Source organism: Meriones unguiculatus, chromosome 2 (assembly GCF_030254825.1).
Source record: "Meriones unguiculatus strain TT.TT164.6M chromosome 2, Bangor_MerUng_6.1, whole genome shotgun sequence".
NCBI lineage: Eukaryota > Metazoa > Chordata > Mammalia > Rodentia > Muridae > Meriones > Meriones unguiculatus.
The window spans coordinates 66,642,448-66,659,695 of NC_083350.1; the positions used below are offsets into that span (position 1 = coordinate 66,642,448).

General features: G+C 46.4%; 1 protein-coding gene and 1 long non-coding RNA gene across 2 annotated transcripts in view; one reads left to right on the forward strand and one right to left on the reverse strand.

Moving 5' to 3' along the window:
- Window positions 1-3,457: 3,457 nt before the first annotated feature.
- Window positions 3,458-7,970, forward strand: LOC132652374 (uncharacterized). Its single transcript, XR_009589880.1, has 4 exons — window positions 3,458-3,569; window positions 5,712-5,814; window positions 6,998-7,197; window positions 7,639-7,970. It is a non-coding gene; the product is annotated as an uncharacterized LOC132652374 (long non-coding RNA).
- Window positions 7,971-13,523: 5,553 nt separating this feature from the next.
- The window catches only part of Dsg2 (desmoglein 2), a 52,635-nt gene continuing 48,910 nt past the window's right edge, over window positions 13,524-17,248 (reverse strand). Inside the window, exon 15 of the mRNA XM_060377638.1 lies at window positions 13,524-16,524. Coding sequence (XP_060233621.1) covers window positions 15,502-16,524 — 1,023 coding nt within the window. The 3' untranslated portion in view covers window positions 13,524-15,501. The remainder of the gene's footprint in view (window positions 16,525-17,248) is intronic.

Sequence of the window (17,248 nt, forward strand, 5' to 3'; positions counted from 1 at the left end):
AAGAAAAAAAAGCAGCTACAAACCAGCCTCTGCCTTACCTGAGCATGGCCTCCCATCCTTGGGTCTCTAAAGCCACATGGAGCACACAGGATGGTTCTGTCTCCCAGCGGCTCCTTTGTCCCCTTGTAAAACCATAGCGCACGGCAAGATGGACAGCTCCTTGGATGCTCCTGCTCTTCCTCTCAGTGGGTGTGATGGTGCAGCGCTGTTTTCCTTTCCGTCTTGTTTCCCTCTAGTTAATATAACCCTTCTGCCACTGCTGTACCCCAACACTAGTGGACGTCAACGTGGATGAAAACTCCAGAGAGCATGCAGGAGCTCACGGAACCTCATGGTGCCGCCATCTCTTTAAATACTGACTCACCGCGAGAACACAGGCCCTTCATGCTAGGCTTCGTAGATATGTGTCTGAAGAGTGACTTCAACACTGAAGTCAGGGAAGAGAAAGTCTACGTGAACTGATCACACAAGCCAATTGATCACACAAGCGAAATGTCAAGATGCGGCTCGCCTTCGCGAAGAGTTCAAGGAGTTAGCTTGAAGCAGAAGCAAGCGGGATTCCTGTAAGACTTCAAGAACTGCCTTCTCTGAAGCTGAGAACTTGAGGAGTGAGTTGTCAGGGACAGTAGGAGTCCTTTCTCCTACCACAGGTGCCTGTTGCTAACGGGCTCTGGCTGGTGCAGCTCCTCAGCTTTCGTTAACTCTTGGGGATCTTGACTATAAGTAAACTTCAAAGCATTCCACAGACCTTTCTTTATCTAGGGCTGGTATGGCTTTTTGTATAGTTGAAAAACAAGCAGGTGTAGAAGCTGAATTACAGATTCAAGGACTGGGCAGGGGTGGGGGATGGGGCCTTCTGCAGGTCACACACTGTTCTCCTTCAGTGGTCATAGGAGTTCCAAAACCTCAATGAACAAAGGAAACTTGTTTTGCTCCAAAAGGAAAATAAGAAGGAAACCCTTCAAGCCAACAGCAATGTTGCCTGGCCTCTGTGGTCCCCGCAAACCTCTGAGCTGTTGTTGGCTCTGCCTTGTTGGAGCCGGACCATCCTGCTAAGGAGGAATGCAGCCCGGCCCAGCTTTGACCTCCTCCACTGTAACCTGGTTGCTAGGCAACGAGTAAAGATTAGCTTGTTGTAAGTGAATGGAAATTTCTCCTTTGTACTGTTTAGAGAGATGAAAAATAGTTAAGGGTATTTGAGGAAAAAAAAAACCCTTTTATGTCTTTGGCTCTTGGATTGTTTTTCAAGATTAATTTTATCTATCATCTATCCATATCTATCTCAATCTATTTATCTATCATCTATTTAGTGTGTATGTGTGTGCATGTGTGTCTGCCCAGTGTCCACGCTGGTACCCGAGGAAGCCAGAGATGGCATCAATTCTCCTGGAACTGGAGCTATCAACAATTGTACACTGCCGTGTGGGTGCTGGGAGCTGAACCCAGGTCCTCTGCAAGATCTGTACCCAGGCACTCTTACTGCTGAGCCTTCTCTCCAGCCCACAGATTATTATTTAAAGAGCCCCCTTTTTTATTCTAACCAGAAGACAGAAACAAGCAACAGATGTTTTCCGGTGGCCCTGAAGTGTCCTTGGTCGGAGCTTTTTTCTTGTTCCTGCAGTTACTTCTTTCTCAAGGGAGAAGCACCTGAACTAGGGAGGATGAGACTCCGAAAGTTCAAGGCCAGTTTGGGCTACAAGATGAGACCTTGTCACTCCACCTTCCTGCCAAAAAAGAAAAGGAAGGTTGAAGGGCAGGGAAGGAAGGATAGAGACCTGGATATCTGCACGGGGTCGTTCCCTGTTAGGCTAAGCACAGTGGCGTGGGCCAACAGGTACCTGAGAGGCTGAGACCTGAGCTCAGGAGTCTGAGGCCAGCTTTGGAGAACACAGCCAGACTGCAAACCGTGACCCCCGAAGTAAAACGTTAATTGTGATATCTTGGGCGAGAATATGAAAACTAGACAAAAATTCTTTTGAATTTGCTGTGTGCATGAAAATTTTCTCAAGGTTTTCTTTTTTTTTTTGGGGTGGGGGCTAGTTTTGGTCCTGCTCTGTGTAGTTTAAGGACATTTAGCAACAAACGCTGTGTGTAAAGTGTGTGTAGGTAGGGACAAAGTTCTTGGCTCCAAGTGTACATAATTCTATAAGACGTGCGCACACACACACACACACACGGACAGATTTCCCCTGCCGTCTGCTCTGTCAGTAAGTGTGAGAGGTTAGGTGAATGGCCGTATGCTGTTTTGTTTGCTTTACGTACAAATGCGTTCATAAATCAAGGGGGGGAAGGTATCTTCCCCATTTGAGTTATGGGAATATGTGTCTGTAAGAATCATATTTTGCCTCTGTTGGTTTCATGACTTTGTTGACATAACATTTAATATTTACTTTAGAGCAAGGAAAAGAGGGACTGGGAATACATGGAAAAATCAATAAGATTCCGAAGAGAAGAGGACGTTAATGTTTAACACTCCTAATGGTTAGCGCTGCCTTACGGCCCCCTCCCCTCTCCACCACCTCCCACTGCAGCCAGCAGGCTCTCAGCGCTCTGCCGCCTGCTCTGAGAGCGGGGTGTGGGCTTGCAGTCTAGTCTCTCTGCGCCTGGCAAGGCTTACTGCTTTTTCTCTCACAGCCTCTGATCTGCCCCCTGCCTCCCCACCCACACCTGACCCGTGTACAGTGACCTCTGACCTGCTGATCCCTCCGCTTGCGTGTGCAGCCTCCCAGTTGTCGCTAAAACCCCACCTCTCTAAACAAACAAAAAGACCTCCGACGTGTTCTCTGCCCCTTTGCTTCTGAGGGCAGGCAGAGACCTGGAGAAACTAAGAGAGGAACAGCGCTCTCTGATAATCGTTCTCCCTGCCCTCCCCCTTCCTTCTCCTCTTCTCCGATTCCTTCCCCCCTTCCCTGTCTTCCTTCCTCTTCTCCTCCTCTTCCTCTTCTTCTTTCCCGCTCCTCTCCACGTCTTATTGAACCCAGGGCTTTACACCGATAGCCAGCGAACCTGATCTTTGATGGTTTCTTTCTCAGCTCTGGCCTCCATGCGCAGAATAAGTTCTTTATGAACCCTGCTTCCACCCCCACTGTGAGCAAGGAGGGCAAGGGCTGGGCTTTACTTTTTAAATCACGAATGAGTGAGACTTCAACCAGTGTTTACCTAATCGAATGCAGTTTTTCTGAAAAAGTCAACATCTGTTCTCAAAATTGCCCTCCACCAGGCTGTGCCGCTTGTCTGTCCGGTCAGTGTCATTTCTCCAACGGCAACATTTAAAAGATGAGCAAATGCATGCCTTAGATGTACAAAAAGGAATTAATGCTCAACTAAAAGGAGGCTTGATGGTGTTCAATCAGAGGACTGACCTCGTGCAGGAGCAAATTGATACCCTATGGCAAATCGCTCAACTTGGCTGTCAATGAAAGTATGCTGGACTTTGAGTCACTAGCATACAACATGAGAATTTTTCCCGTGCTGCAAATCTGTCTAAACAATTGTCTAGCTATATTTTAGGTAATTGGACTGGAGAATTCGATGCTACGATGGAGCAGCTGAGAGTGGCCATTATCACGGTAAACTCTACCAGAATGGACGCAGGACTAGCCACAGGATTATCACCATGGATTGCTGCAGCCATGAATCATCTGAAGGAATGGGCGGGCATGGGAGCGTTAGCAGGCCTTCTGGTGTTGGTCTCCTTGGTTTGCCTGTGGTGTATATGCAAGATTAGAGTCTCACAACAGTGTAATGCAGCCATGACCGTTCAGGACTTTACAGCCATTGAAGCAGGACAGTCTCCCCAAGCATGGTTGGCTACCATAAAAAGCTAAAATGTTACGCTCAGGATGCGAGGCTAAGCACTGCACTCAGGGTCAGCCTCTTTGGACCCAGAGAAGAGCATGTCTGATTGCATGCGGGTTGATGCCCCAGGTCCCGCCTCTGAGAAAAAGGTATCGGACGGGTCTGATGCTCTTTGGGTGGATGACACCTAAATGAACATTGGTACAAAGTCCCAATTTATTTCTAATATCAGAGATCAGACCTCTACTCTTGCCTGATGCGTCTAAAACAAAAAGGGGGAACTGTAGAGAGCCGCGTAATGCCGTGCCTTAAAGATGGAGCTGGTTTCCGCCTTCCACCTTCTGGATGGTGAGTGCTCTCTGTCACAAACAACTCCACATTTGGCTAAGGTTAAGGATCTGGCTTGCTTCCATGTATGTGGACCTATCTGCATTGCCCACGTGGCACGCTGGGGTTGGCTACCCAGAGGCTATTTAAGCTGTGGGCTGGCTTTCCCCAGGGTCAGATGATTGTTCAAGGTTCCTGAATAAACTGCATTGAAAAAAAAAAAAAAAGATGAGCAAATGTGCATGGTTGACCTTCAGAGAGCATTCTGTATTTCATCACCAAGAATGGTACAGGTTTTATTTGACTTCCATAACTGGGGTCCCACTGCACAGGCTTTACAATGTTTTTCCTTTGCATAATGTGTGTGTGTGTATAGCTATATGTGTGTGAGTGTGTGTGTGTAGGTGTATGGGTGTGTGTGAGCATGTGCGAGCGTGTGTGTGTGTGTGTGTGTGTGTGTGTGTGTGTATGTAGTGTGTGAGTGTATGTGTGAGTGTGTGTGTGTGTGTGTGTATGTAGTGTGTGAGTATATGTGTGAGTGTGTGTGTGTGTGTGTGTGTGTGTGTGTGAGTGTGTGTATACTCAAGTGTGAAAATGGAGAGCATGGCTCTGCAGAGGGCAATTTCCCTTAGGTCTCTCATGGAGGAAGGAAGCTTGAATTCAGTTGGCTGCGTGGGTGACAACTGCTCTTCCTCTGTGGGCCATGGCTCTGGCCCATCATGGGCAATGGTAAAGCACCTCAAGTTATACTGAAGGAAAGCTCTTATCTCTACCAGTTTGCATTGTTCACGAACCTATGAAATTGCTTAATCTCTGGCGGCTACGTTGCTGTGCTATCCGACTTTGCCTTTTTCCTGCGTGCACAGTGCCACCCTGTGGCCACAGAGTACACAGCACCTACATTTGTTTCTGCTGCTGAAGCTTAGCTGTGCTTTTTTTTTTTTTTTTTCAATGCAGTTTATTCAGGAACATTGAACAATCCTCGGACCCCGGGGAAAGCCAGCCCACAGCTTAAATAGCCTCTGGGTAGCCAACCCAGGCGTGCCACGGGGGCAATGCAGATAGGTCCACATACATGGAAGCAAGCCAGATCCTCGGCCTTAGCCAAATGTGGAGTTGTTCATGACAGAGAGCACTCACCATCCAGAAGGTGGAAGGCGGAAACCAGCTCCATCTTTAAGGCATAGCATTCCGCAGCTCTCTGCAGTTCCCCCTTTTTGTTTTAGACGCATCAGGCAAGAGTAGAGGTCTGATCTCTGATATTAGAAATAAATTGGGACTTTGTACAGATGTTCATTTAGGTGTCATCCACCCAAAGAGCATCAGACCCGTCCGATACCTTTTTCTCAGAGGCGGGACCTGGGGCATCAACCCGCATGCAATCAGACATGCTCTTCTCTGGGTCCAAAGAGGCTGACCCTGAGTGCAGTGCTTAGCCTCGCATCCTGAGCGTATCATTTTAACTTTTTATGGTATCCAACCATGCTTGGGGAGAATGTCCTGCTTCAATGGCTGTAAAGGCCTGAATGATCATGGCTGCATCACACTGTTGTGAGACTCTAATTTAGCTGTGCTTTTACTCTTAGTTTCTTCGCTGGCTTGCTTTTGTCGACGCTGGTGATTGAACACAGCTTTGCCACTGAGTCCCACAACTGTCCTGCTCTTTTATGGAAGTTATTTCTATACTAGGTAAATGCCCTCATAGCTTACTGCTAACCCAACTCAGGTGGGCTTATCTAGCAAGATCTTGTATTTGGAAGCACTTACAATTTGTGTGTGTGTGTGTGTGTGTGTGTGTGCATTTCCTACCTTTACTCATTACAGTATTCCAAGGGCTGTCATCTCAGTGTTGTCTCTTTGATTCTATCTAAAACTCAGGCAAGGACAGAAGTGGCTGTTGGAGGGGTGGAGTATGACAAAACTCAGAAAGGTCCAACTCCAGAGGGATTGAAAAGTAAAGACACTTGAGCTATAGTTTGTATCAGTTTCTTTTCTCATTGCGGAGTGCAAATACTTGAACAGAAGCAACCTACAGAGGCTCATGGTTTGAGGGTGCAGCCCACGATGGTTGGGGGTGCATGGAAATGAGGGCAACTGTTAGCTATGGTGGCAGGAAGTGGAGGGTCAGGAAGTGGAGATGAGGCAGGAAACAGGGCCAGGTTATGCACCGTAAGATCCAGCCTCCCAGTAACTGACTTTGCCCTAGGAGGCCCAACTTCCTAAAGGTTTCACAAAGCCCAAAGCTATGAGCTGGGGATGTTGAAACACATAAAGATACTTTGCATTCAAATAGTACGCAATAAAGGAAATGGCCTAAGACGCAAACACACTTGAAATCCTTTGACCATATCCAGCTTTTTTTTTTTCTTCTTCTTCTTTTCCTTGAGGCAGAGGCCTCATTGCTACTGATCTGGGATGATAGCGCAATTCAGTGGGTACCAAGTTCTTGTGATTCGGAGCAAAGAATGGGGCAGACACAAGTCACAGCAGAGGAAGAAACAATTTATCTGGGGAGAATCTACTGCTCAGGGAGGGAGTGGCCCGGGCAATGAGTGTAGCTTTAATTGCCACATTGTAAAGAACTGGGGCTTTATGACAAGTAGCGTGAGCTTGTTGGTTCCTTTCAATAGCACTGGCTTTCTCATGTGTGTGTTCTGTTACGTGTAGTCGTACATAGAACCTCACAGGTTACAGGTCTGAATAGGGTCTTAAGTCTCTACCTCGGGGTGTGCGTCCTGATATTATAATGAACCACAGATCCCCTGACCCTGGAGTATCCCTGTGTCAGGGCAAGAATGTGGTGGACTTTATCGAGGGCTCAGGAATTTCCAGTCTTCTCCATCGTTATTCTTTTTCTCTGTTAATGTTGAAGCTATGACCCAAGGCTCTCACTCACCCTCTACTCTAGTCTCCTGCCGTGTTCCTCTGGTTAGTCCTGCAGTGCCGGTCTCTGGGAATGACTACAGACTCTCTGGGATCACAGCTGCACCCATGTCACCACACCTGTCTGCGGATCCGGACTTTGAGCAGATGCACATGCTCATTTCATCGCTGCCTCAACTTTGCTCACGGGTTAGTGGGTTTTGCCCTCTGGGGAACAGCGCACGTCCATTCTCACCTGCCTGTGGGTTTGCTTCAGAATGTCGACGATGAACATTTATTTTAGCAAGTGGGGCTGCGTGATAGAAGATGTGAGGGACGGGAGATTACGTCTGCTCAGCATACGGCTGGGCGTAACCATGGCCCGATGCGATGCCAAAGCCCTGGCAGAAGAGCTAGTGTCCTCAGAGAGATGCCAGTGGCCTCCCTTCATCACCTTGCACTTGCAGAACTAGTGTCTCTAGGAGACTGCAGGGGTCTGAGCTGAATCTGAGAAAACGCAGAAAGAACTTCCCGACAAAGGAAAGGACGTAGGGAGGCAGAGCTGCTAGGCCCGGGACAGGCGGGCGTCTTACATCCCCAGATACAGTCTTCTCTTAATACTTATTTTAAAAATTATGTTTATTTACTTAGTGTGGAGGAAGGGGCATGACGTAGCCGCGTGTGTGGAGTCGGAGGACGGCTTGCTGGAGTCGGTTTTTCCCTTCGACCATGAGGCTCCTGGGGATCAAATCTGTCTGTCAGGCTTGGCAGCCAGCTCTCCCCAGCCCACATGTAACCTCCTCCTTTAAAAATGGGGATCTCGGGGCTGCAGAGATGGCTCAGCAGTGAAGAGGGCATGCTGCTCTTGCAGAGGACCCGAGTTCAGGTGCTGGAACCCAGACTGGGTATTTTACAGCTACCTGTAATCCTAGTTCCCGGAGGATCCCACGCCTCTGGCCTCCCTGGGCACCAGAACTTGTGTGTACCCACACTCTCATAATTAAAACTAAAAATCTAAATATGGGTCTTTAGCACCTTGTTTTCCCGAGCTTGGTCTACAGCAGAAAGCCACCTCTAACAGAGACTGGAGGCAGCCTGTGAAAAGAAATTTACATCTATTTACGTTAGTGAACAGAGAATGTGGGCAGAGGAGTTTTGTTCTTATATTTAAAAAAAAATCAATACTTATTAATTATTCAAAATGCTGGGCATCACTGAGACATTTTTGTGCATTTATATAATGTACTTTGGTCATAGACACTCCTCCATTACCCTCTCTTATGTACTCAGCTCCACACCCTGCAGGTAGAAGCTTTTCTGGCTGACAGACACCAGCCTGAAGCCACAGTGGGTGGGGGTGGCGCCCCTCCCCCATCAATCACTAATTAAGAACAGGCCCTCCAGGCTTGCCTACAGCCTGGCCTTACAGAGGCAATTTTTCATTGAGGCTCCCTCCTCTCAAATGACCCCAGCCCGTGTCATGCTGACATGAAACAGCCAGCACAAGCGTACACCCGGCAAATAGTGCTGTTGACTCCGGCCAAGTTCTTGAAGCTGTGAGCTGTAGGCTTCTGTCTGGCTTTGTACAAAGGTGGGGAGCTTCTCTGTCTTCAGTTTCTTTACACGTTGCTCCTGGTGAGCATAACATTTTGGCTTAATGTTTACTCAGTGGTAAAACCAGGCACCAGAGAGATGGCTCAGCAGTTAAGAGCACTTGTCGCTCTTGAAGTGGGTTCAGTTCCCAGCACCCACTTAAGGCAGCTCACAACTGCCTGTAACTCCAGCTCCAGGGTTCTGACATCCTCTTCCAGCCTCCCCAGGCACTGAACGTGTACGATACATGTATATACACCCACACTCACATACAGACTCTCTCTATATTTTCAAACACATATTTTTAAAATGGCAAAACTATTTTCTTCCTCTAGAGAAAAGTTTCTAGGGTTTGTGTCTTAGTTCAGGGTTTCTATCTCCGTCATGGAACACCATGACCAAAAAGCAAGTTGGGGAGGAAAAGGTTTATAAATCTTACATTTCCATGTTATTGCTCATCACCAAAGGAAGTCAGGGTAGGAACTGCTGGGGGTTGTCCTTGGGCAAGTGAGGCTTACAGGTTAGAGCCGTTTTCGCTTTATAGATCTTAAGCATATTGGTTTAAACTTAAAACATAACTTTAGCCCTCACACCCCATAGCAATAAATAAATACAGAAATGTATAATCCCCAAGTCAATAGAGGAGCTATGTGGATCCCTAGAGAGGGCATTGTACAGGTGTTATCAGCACTGCTGGGGTTGGAGAGTAGGGCAGAGATCGAGGTCTGAAAGGCTTTGCGCAAAGCCCTTCAAAATTAGCATACTGAGCAAACAAGCTGTCAAAGCCAAAGCGGAAGGCTAGAAATCCCCAGGCAAAGTCCCCGGACGAAAAGGTACTCCTCAGTGTGCCAGAGTGACCCACTGCCCACCCTGATCCCTGAATGCACAAGCCAGCTGAAGATTTAGGATGCTAGTGAGGCATGCGATACTAGATATGTGTGAACAGCATCTAGCAGAGAAGGCACCAAAAAGCTGCACTAGGCAAATGAGCCCAAGGTTTGTGTCAAGGTAACACGAAAGCTACAGCTTCCTATGTGGTGGGGCCATCGTCAAGCTTCTCCGATCTCGGTGGAGGGTCAGCAAGGATCACAGTCATGAACATGAGAGCCCACCTGAGAATGCAAACAACCGTAAAAGAAAAACAGCTGTGACTAGTCCCATCCTTGAATTAAAGCCAGAGGCACGTAGCTCTCGAACGGTAGGATGAACTGCTCCGAGATAGCCTTGAATTGAAGCCAGAGGCAGAGAGTTCTCAAAGGGCAGGATGAACTGCTCCGAGATAGTTTTTAAAAAAATAAGGGCTGGGTGAATTGTTCTGAGAAAACTCACAAACGGCCAAACACTGCAAACAACTAGCTGTAAACTATCTTCACGCTATTCCTGCTGACCAATCAATGTATAGAGCAAAAGTGGCCAGGTATTTAAATATAAAAACCCTGTGCTTTGCATGCTTGGGGTCATCTCCTGCTTTTGGAGGGGCGACCCTATCGTGATTGGAATAAAAAAACCTCTTGCTTTTGCATCGAGATGTGGTCTGTGGGAATTCCTGGGAAGGGTGCGATCTTGAACTCCTGAGCTGTGAGACCCCAGGTCTTACAAACACACCTGAAGGCAGGAGTGAAAAAGCTTAGGAGATAATGAGCAAATGGGTACCAAGACTCATCCGTAGGAGCAACTGTCACAAAGCCCATTTACAAGACCTGTCCTGGAGACAGACAGGCACCGAGTGAAAGGGTCAGAGGCACTAGAAAGCTCACCGGCCATTTTAACGATAGGCAAAGGCCGGAAAGCAAGAAAACCAGAGACACAGAGAGATAATGCACAAGGCTAGAGAAACCAATATTAAAGGAGCAGTAGAGAATCATGAATATTTGTGCTAGTATCAACACAGATCTAAAACTTCGGGGTACAGGAAGCCAAGGCAGAATCAGAGGTGACAATGAGCAGAACTCTGAGATGTACGAGACTTTAATAGTTTTCTTCCAGCCACATATGGGGTAGGAAAAAAAAAATAGAGAAGATACATAAGATTTAAATTACACCAAAAGAGCAGAAGTGAAAGTTTGGATGTGTTAGAGAGATAGTAAGAGTTAATTATCTGAAGATCAGTATCTGAAACCCTTTGTTTCCAGCAGAGAACACGGGCCACATCTCACTGTGTGCATCTGAGGTTGTAAGCTGTGGGCTGGCTTTCCCCGGGGTCCGAGGATTGTTCAATGTTCCTGAATAAACTGCATTGAAAAAAAAAAAAAAAAAGAATGTGGTCTGCACCTCCCCTATCAGTGGACTTGGGGAGGGGCATGAGTGAAGAAGGGGGAGGGAGGGTGGGATCGGGAGGAGAGGAAGGAGGGGCTTATGGGGGGATACAAAGTGAATAAAGTGTAATTAAAAAAAAAGAATGTGGTCTGCAGACATGGTGCAGTCACTCCCGCATGCCTCCTGGCGTGGGGACCCAGGAATGCACAGGTCTTCGTGCCTCAGGAGGTTCTGACACAGCAGTGTTATGAAATTGCTGGTCATGTTGATTGTAGTGTTGCCAGCGTAGGAGAGCAAACTGCGCCACCTCTTTATAGGACTTTCCCTCCTAAGGACACTATTGGTGTTTATCAGCAGAGGTGTGGCAGCAAGTGGACATATTGCTTCACGACGCCCTTCCCTGCAAAAGCCTGAGGAACTCTTTTTGGAGATCTCTGCTCAGCTCAAACTGGATCCTTGGCTTCACCGCAAAAAGGAATTCAGCATGAGCCAGCTCGAAGCAGCATCAAAGTTTGTTAAAAAGGATTTCAAAAGAAGGTTTACTTTTATTTTTATGTGTTTTGCCTACATGTATGTCTGTGTACTGTGTGCATTCTTGGTCCCCATGGAGGCCAGAAGAGAGTGTTGGATCCCACAGAACTAGAGTTACAGACAGTTGGGTGTAACTGGAGTCACACCCAGACCATGTGGGTGCTGGGGACTGAACCTGCGTCCTCTGTAAGAGCAGCCAGTACTCTTAACCACCGAGCCGTCTTTCCAACTCCTAAAATGGATTTACAACGTAGATTTGAGCATAGATGTCAGTAGAAGACGAGATGTCCAGGGAAAGGTAAGACAAGCCCAACTGTGGGTATGAGCTTCTCAAGAGAGCCCAGTATCTCCGTCTTTGCAATAGTCATATCTGGGATTTTGAAGTTAGCTGTCAAGGGTTGCTGAGGAATGATGGATGGTTCCTGCCATGTGCTCTGGGAGACTTCATCTGATGAACCCTAAGATGTTTTCACTGTGAATAAAAGTTTCCAGGACAATTAGCATTTGCTGTGAGGGTTGCCGACTTACAGACAGTATTCCTTTAATGTATGGTATTTTCAAGTAAGAATGTTAAAATAGCCATGAGCCGTGCTTAACCATGAGCAGATGAGGCCTGCAATTTGGCCATCTTCCTTTCCAGGCAATGTTCTGAAATCTCACAAAGAACTTTTTAGTCACCATGAAAACGTCTTAGGGTTCTCTTACAACTCTTAGGCTCTATAGTGGTCATTTTTCTACAATGTTTAGAGAGGCTGTTTGGTTGCTTGTTACATTTTGCAAAGGAAAAATATAAGAGTCACTCCCATATAGGAAGAAAGAAAAAAATTATTCTATGCTGACACTGAGAAAATACAGAAAAGGAAAAATGTCCTCTTGAGCCGGGTGTGGTGGCACACTCTTGTAATCCCAGCACTTAGGGAGGCAGAGGCAGGCAGATCTCTGTGAGTTTCACTACACAAAGGGAGTCTAAGATGGCCAAGGCTACACAGAGAAACCCTGTCTCACCCCCCCCAACAACTCCCCAAAACCCAAACCCACCAATAACAAGGAAGAAGAAAGAAAGAAAGAAAGAAAGAAAGAAAGAAAGAAAGAAAGAAAGAAGGGAGGGAGGGAGGGAGGGAGGGGGGAGGAAGGAAGGAAGGAAGGAAGGAAGGAAGGAAGGAAGGAAGGAAGGAAGAAAGGAAGGAAGGAAAGAAAGAAAGATGTCTACTGTCAGATGGGAAGAGCTTTTATCTTCTCTGGCTAAAAGTAAGACACTCCTATACTTTCTTTCTGGCCACAGTGACCTTCAATTTCTAAAGAATAAAGCTGCTGGAGTAACCAAACAGAAGTAAAACCACAGCACTTGGTTAAAGTTTAACTTCAGCTAAATAATCTAACCAATCACAGACCTATGGTGATTCAACTGCAGGCGGGTGTGCTGGTTGGCTTTGTATGTCAACTTGACACAAGCTTAGAGTCATCACACGAGCCTCACTCAGTTCAGGAAATACCTCCATGAGATCCAGCTGTAAGGCATTTTCTCAATTAGTGATCAAGGGGGGAGGGCACAGCCCATTGTGGGTGGTGCCATCCCTGGGCTGGTGGGCCTGGGCTCTAATAAGAAAGCAGGCTGAGCAAGCCAGGGGGAGCAAGCCAGTAAGCAGCACCCCTCCATGGCCTCTGCATCAGCTCCTGCCTCCTGGTTCCTGCCCTGCTTGAGTTCCTGTCCTGACTTCCTCTGGTGATGAACAGCAATGTGGAAGTGTAAGCCGAATAAACCCTTTCCTCCCCAACTTGCTTTTTGGTCATGGTGTTTTGTCACAGCAACAAAACCTTAACTAAGACGACTGGGAATATTAGCTGCACGCCTAGTTTACCACATGTTCAACTACTGCTGGGCTTATTGAGATGTAATTCCATCCCATGTCAAGAGCATCTCCATTTTTTTAAACCACTGGATGTACAGTAAAAGATTATTCAACGTTGACCTGAAATTTCAATTTAATTACCCTTCTAAGGAAGATACCAATGTTCTCTCAAAGAGGCTGACTGGACCAGAAAAGAAGATTACATTAGATAATAAAGCCCAAGAAACATCTGCCTTCAGTAAGCTTTTATAATAAAGCAACAGTCCTCGTAAACTGTAACACATCAGTAGGAAGACAAGGGAAGGGTCACTCTGAAGGAAGGTGGCGTCTTTATTTAAATATTTTACATGGGAACACACACACAAATACAATCCTCCCAAGGAACAACTGCAAACCATCTTTTCAGGAACAAGGAACACCATGCATGTGTCTATACCATGTACAAAAGAGAAGTGGGACCCCAAACCTGCCCACAGAAGAAATCCAAGACTGAGTTTTGGTTCTCGGAGCACACAGTCCATATCCATAACTTCACACAGTAGTGTAATTCCTACTGCATATCAACTACAATGAAAATAAAAAAATAAATCCCCACAAAGCTCGCTTTGTAGAAAGTAAACAGTTCTAGATCGCAGAGACGCAGAGACAGGGTGACCTCCACCCCACAGAGCAGCCCACGGGTAAGAGTACTTCATGCATCACGGTTAGTGGCATGCATGGTATGAAACTTCTTACACTGCAATTCATGTAAACAACATTTTAAAGTGTCTACAAAAGTGTAAGTGTAGAACTTCATTTTCCTGGAAAATATTGAGAAGTTGATTGTTTTCAGCAATTTTTATTTTTTTGTGAGAAACATGCACATCAATTATGACCGACACGCATGTGGGTTTTGAAGCGTTGTTTCTCGAAGCAATTTTTATTTATATCATACTCTGCACTGGAAATCTGCACAAGCCAAAGTCCCTTAAAGAAACAGGGTGAGGGAGCTGAGTGAAATGAAGCTGGGCCAGTTATCCAAGGTTTTCATTAAAAAAAAAAAAAAAAAAACAAAACCTTCAAGCTTATCAAGTCATGAAATCAAGGTCGTAAAACTCGTCATAGTTCAGCATTATGGAAACACTGAGTCTTTTTGATATTTGGATAATTGTAATAAAAGGGTGGTGTGTGGAACTTATCCTGAGCCACAGATACTGGCTTGGCGCGGATGAAAGGCACGGAGGATGAAAGGCACGTGGAGAATATGGCTGGTCACCATCCATACTGAATAATGCAAGTGCAGTGTCTTGGGAGCCTATTAGAGGGCATCAGATCCCCTGAGTTGGCCGCAGGACATGGGCTTCAGAAGCTGAAGTAGGGTTCTCTGCGAGAGCAGTGATGTGCTCTTAACCACTGAGCCATCTGTCCAGTGCCTAAGTGCACTAAATTGTAGCTAAGAAACAAAGACATACTGTTTTTCTTGATAGACTATTACTACATTATAGAAAAATCAACTATGAATTTTACCCTGGAAATACAGAGTCTCTGTATATGGCGCTGGATACCCTGTACCTCTGACTTGAGCCCTCAGAGATCTGCCTGCCTCCTGAGTGCTATGACCAAAGGCATGCACTGCCACACCTATCACAGACTATTCAACTGAATTTGAAATGCTCACCATTTTCATGTCCTCTGAGAAATATGAAGTCAGTTTTTAAAGCTCATAGGACACGTGTGCATACATGTCATGTGCAGAGGAATACACACATACATCCTTATCCCCTCAGTGTTCTAAAAGCACATCAGTTTCACACAGGTAAAAAGGGCTCTATTGATTTTTCCTCCTTTATTCTGGCCTCCTGTGATTCTCAGGGTTCCAAGGTTAAAGAGAACCGGAAACAGCCGTGGAAGGCCAGAGTGGAGATGTGTCTCATTGTTTTATAATACGAGGGGTGGAAGTGTCCCTGCTCAAATCAATGCATTGTGCAGAGACCCATACTTTTGCACCCAATGAACTAAAAGCAACGCTTTAATTTGGCAAGTTCTCAGGAGAAAACTTTACTTGTGCAGTTTGTGAGTATTGCTTGCACAGTACCCTCAAAGGCACTTAGGAACTAGCATCTTCACTCCAATATCACAGACATGCATTTCTGAAATACAGCCCTACCTGATGCGGCCCTTGGCATATCAATGACCTCTTTCAAAGTGTAAGTCTTTGTGTGGCTCATATAACTTTAGGGGCATGGAGACAACACATCCGGGCAAAGCTAGTTAAGCTCCCGATCAGACTGCAGCCAGCTGCTGTTTAGGAGTAAGACTGTTGGACAGTGCTATGCTTGGTGATCCTGGTGGAAGATGTGGTTACACTAGAATTGAAATGACCTGATTCCTCTGAATCTATATTGCTCAGAGGGCCCGGGCCTCCCACACTAGAAAACACGGTCTTCCGAGCCTTGATAGAGGTTTCACTGGGAATCTGGTAACTGGATTGCTGTGTGGAAGCAGGAGCCAGCACTCTTTCTGTCACCGTGACATTCTGTCCTGCTGCCACACTGGGGACCACCAGGGTGGGCTGCATACCTGAGCTGGGAGCAAGGATGCTCTCTCTCTCCCTCACCATAACATACTGTGCATCCTTCAGATGCTGGGTGGCCTCAAGGGGTTTAGGGATCCCCCCATTTGGCTGGATCACCCGCTCAGTGACAAGGACCTTTTCTTCATTGGCATAGTGCTGATCCACCAAGGTGGACGCTGGGGCGTACACCCTCTCTGTCACAATAAGGCCCTGGGGCTGTCTAGGACCCAGGATCACAGTGCTAGGTGGCACCGCGGGGCCTGTGGTGTAGGAAGTTTCTGTCACTATGATGTTACCAGAAGCCACAGGGTCAGGAGGCGGCGGCACCACCTTCTGACTCTGCCTGGAAGACACAGAGCTCTCAGTGACAACTTCCTGGGTGACTTTCTCTGCGTGTGCTTCGTGCAGAGGTTTGGGGACTTGGAAGCCAGCCTGAGAGGAGTAGGTGCTCTCTGAGTTGAGCGTCATTTGCTCGTAGTGTGAGCCCAGAGCTGGCTTCACACTTGCTTCTCCCACAGGCTTTTGCCTCTGCTCAATGTCCATGTCCATATCGATCTTTCGACCTAGGCAAACTTCGGCTAGTGTCTTGAACTTAAGCCCCAGGTCGTCTAAGAACCGGTCATCAAGCTCTCCCTCAATAAAACTGCAGCACCCGATGGAGCCTCGAAGAGAGTCCGTCTCTTCCTGAGAGTAAACGAGAAGACAGTCTTTGGCCATGTGAAGGTCGTCTTCCTCGGCATAGGAGGCTGCTTTCTGAATAAAAATAACAACGGGGACAGATCATTACCGGCACAAATTCATTTAAAAACAAGGCTTGATATTCCTGTTTATAATGCAAGAACTGAAAACAATGCATCTAACGACAAGGAAACACAAGAGAAACACAATGGAGACGTTCCACATCATGGCTGGCCTGTCATCTCAAAATACATTAACATGAAAGATGAAAAAAGACTGGGGGGACAATTCCAGATTTTAAATTACTGAAAGAGTACTAGTGTTGCAGTAACTCAATTAGACACTGTATAGAAAAATTAATTGCTTCGCAAGACTGCCATTATCATGGAACTTATCAGTATCTAAACTGAAATGTAAACTGTACCAATTTTAAGTTCCTTCATTTGTTAGCTGTACTGTAGTGATAGACAATGTGCACATTATATTTGTAAGTATACATATGTGTTTATGTGAGTGAGAGAATGGAAAAACAAATAGAAAATGATGGCAAATGCTAATTTGTGAAAATCCATGCAAACAATGGATAGGCATGAAAATACCTAGTCTCTTTGAGACATGAGTTTATGTATTTCAGGCTGGCCTCTAACTAAATATGCAGCTGAGGGTAACCTTGAACTCCTGACTCCTGCCTCGGCCACCATGTGCTACGATTACAGATGACTGTATCCACTTCTAGCCATTGATTCTTCTGACGGCTTTATGATAGCTTTGAAATTCCAGTTCCCTTTCCTTTTTTGGA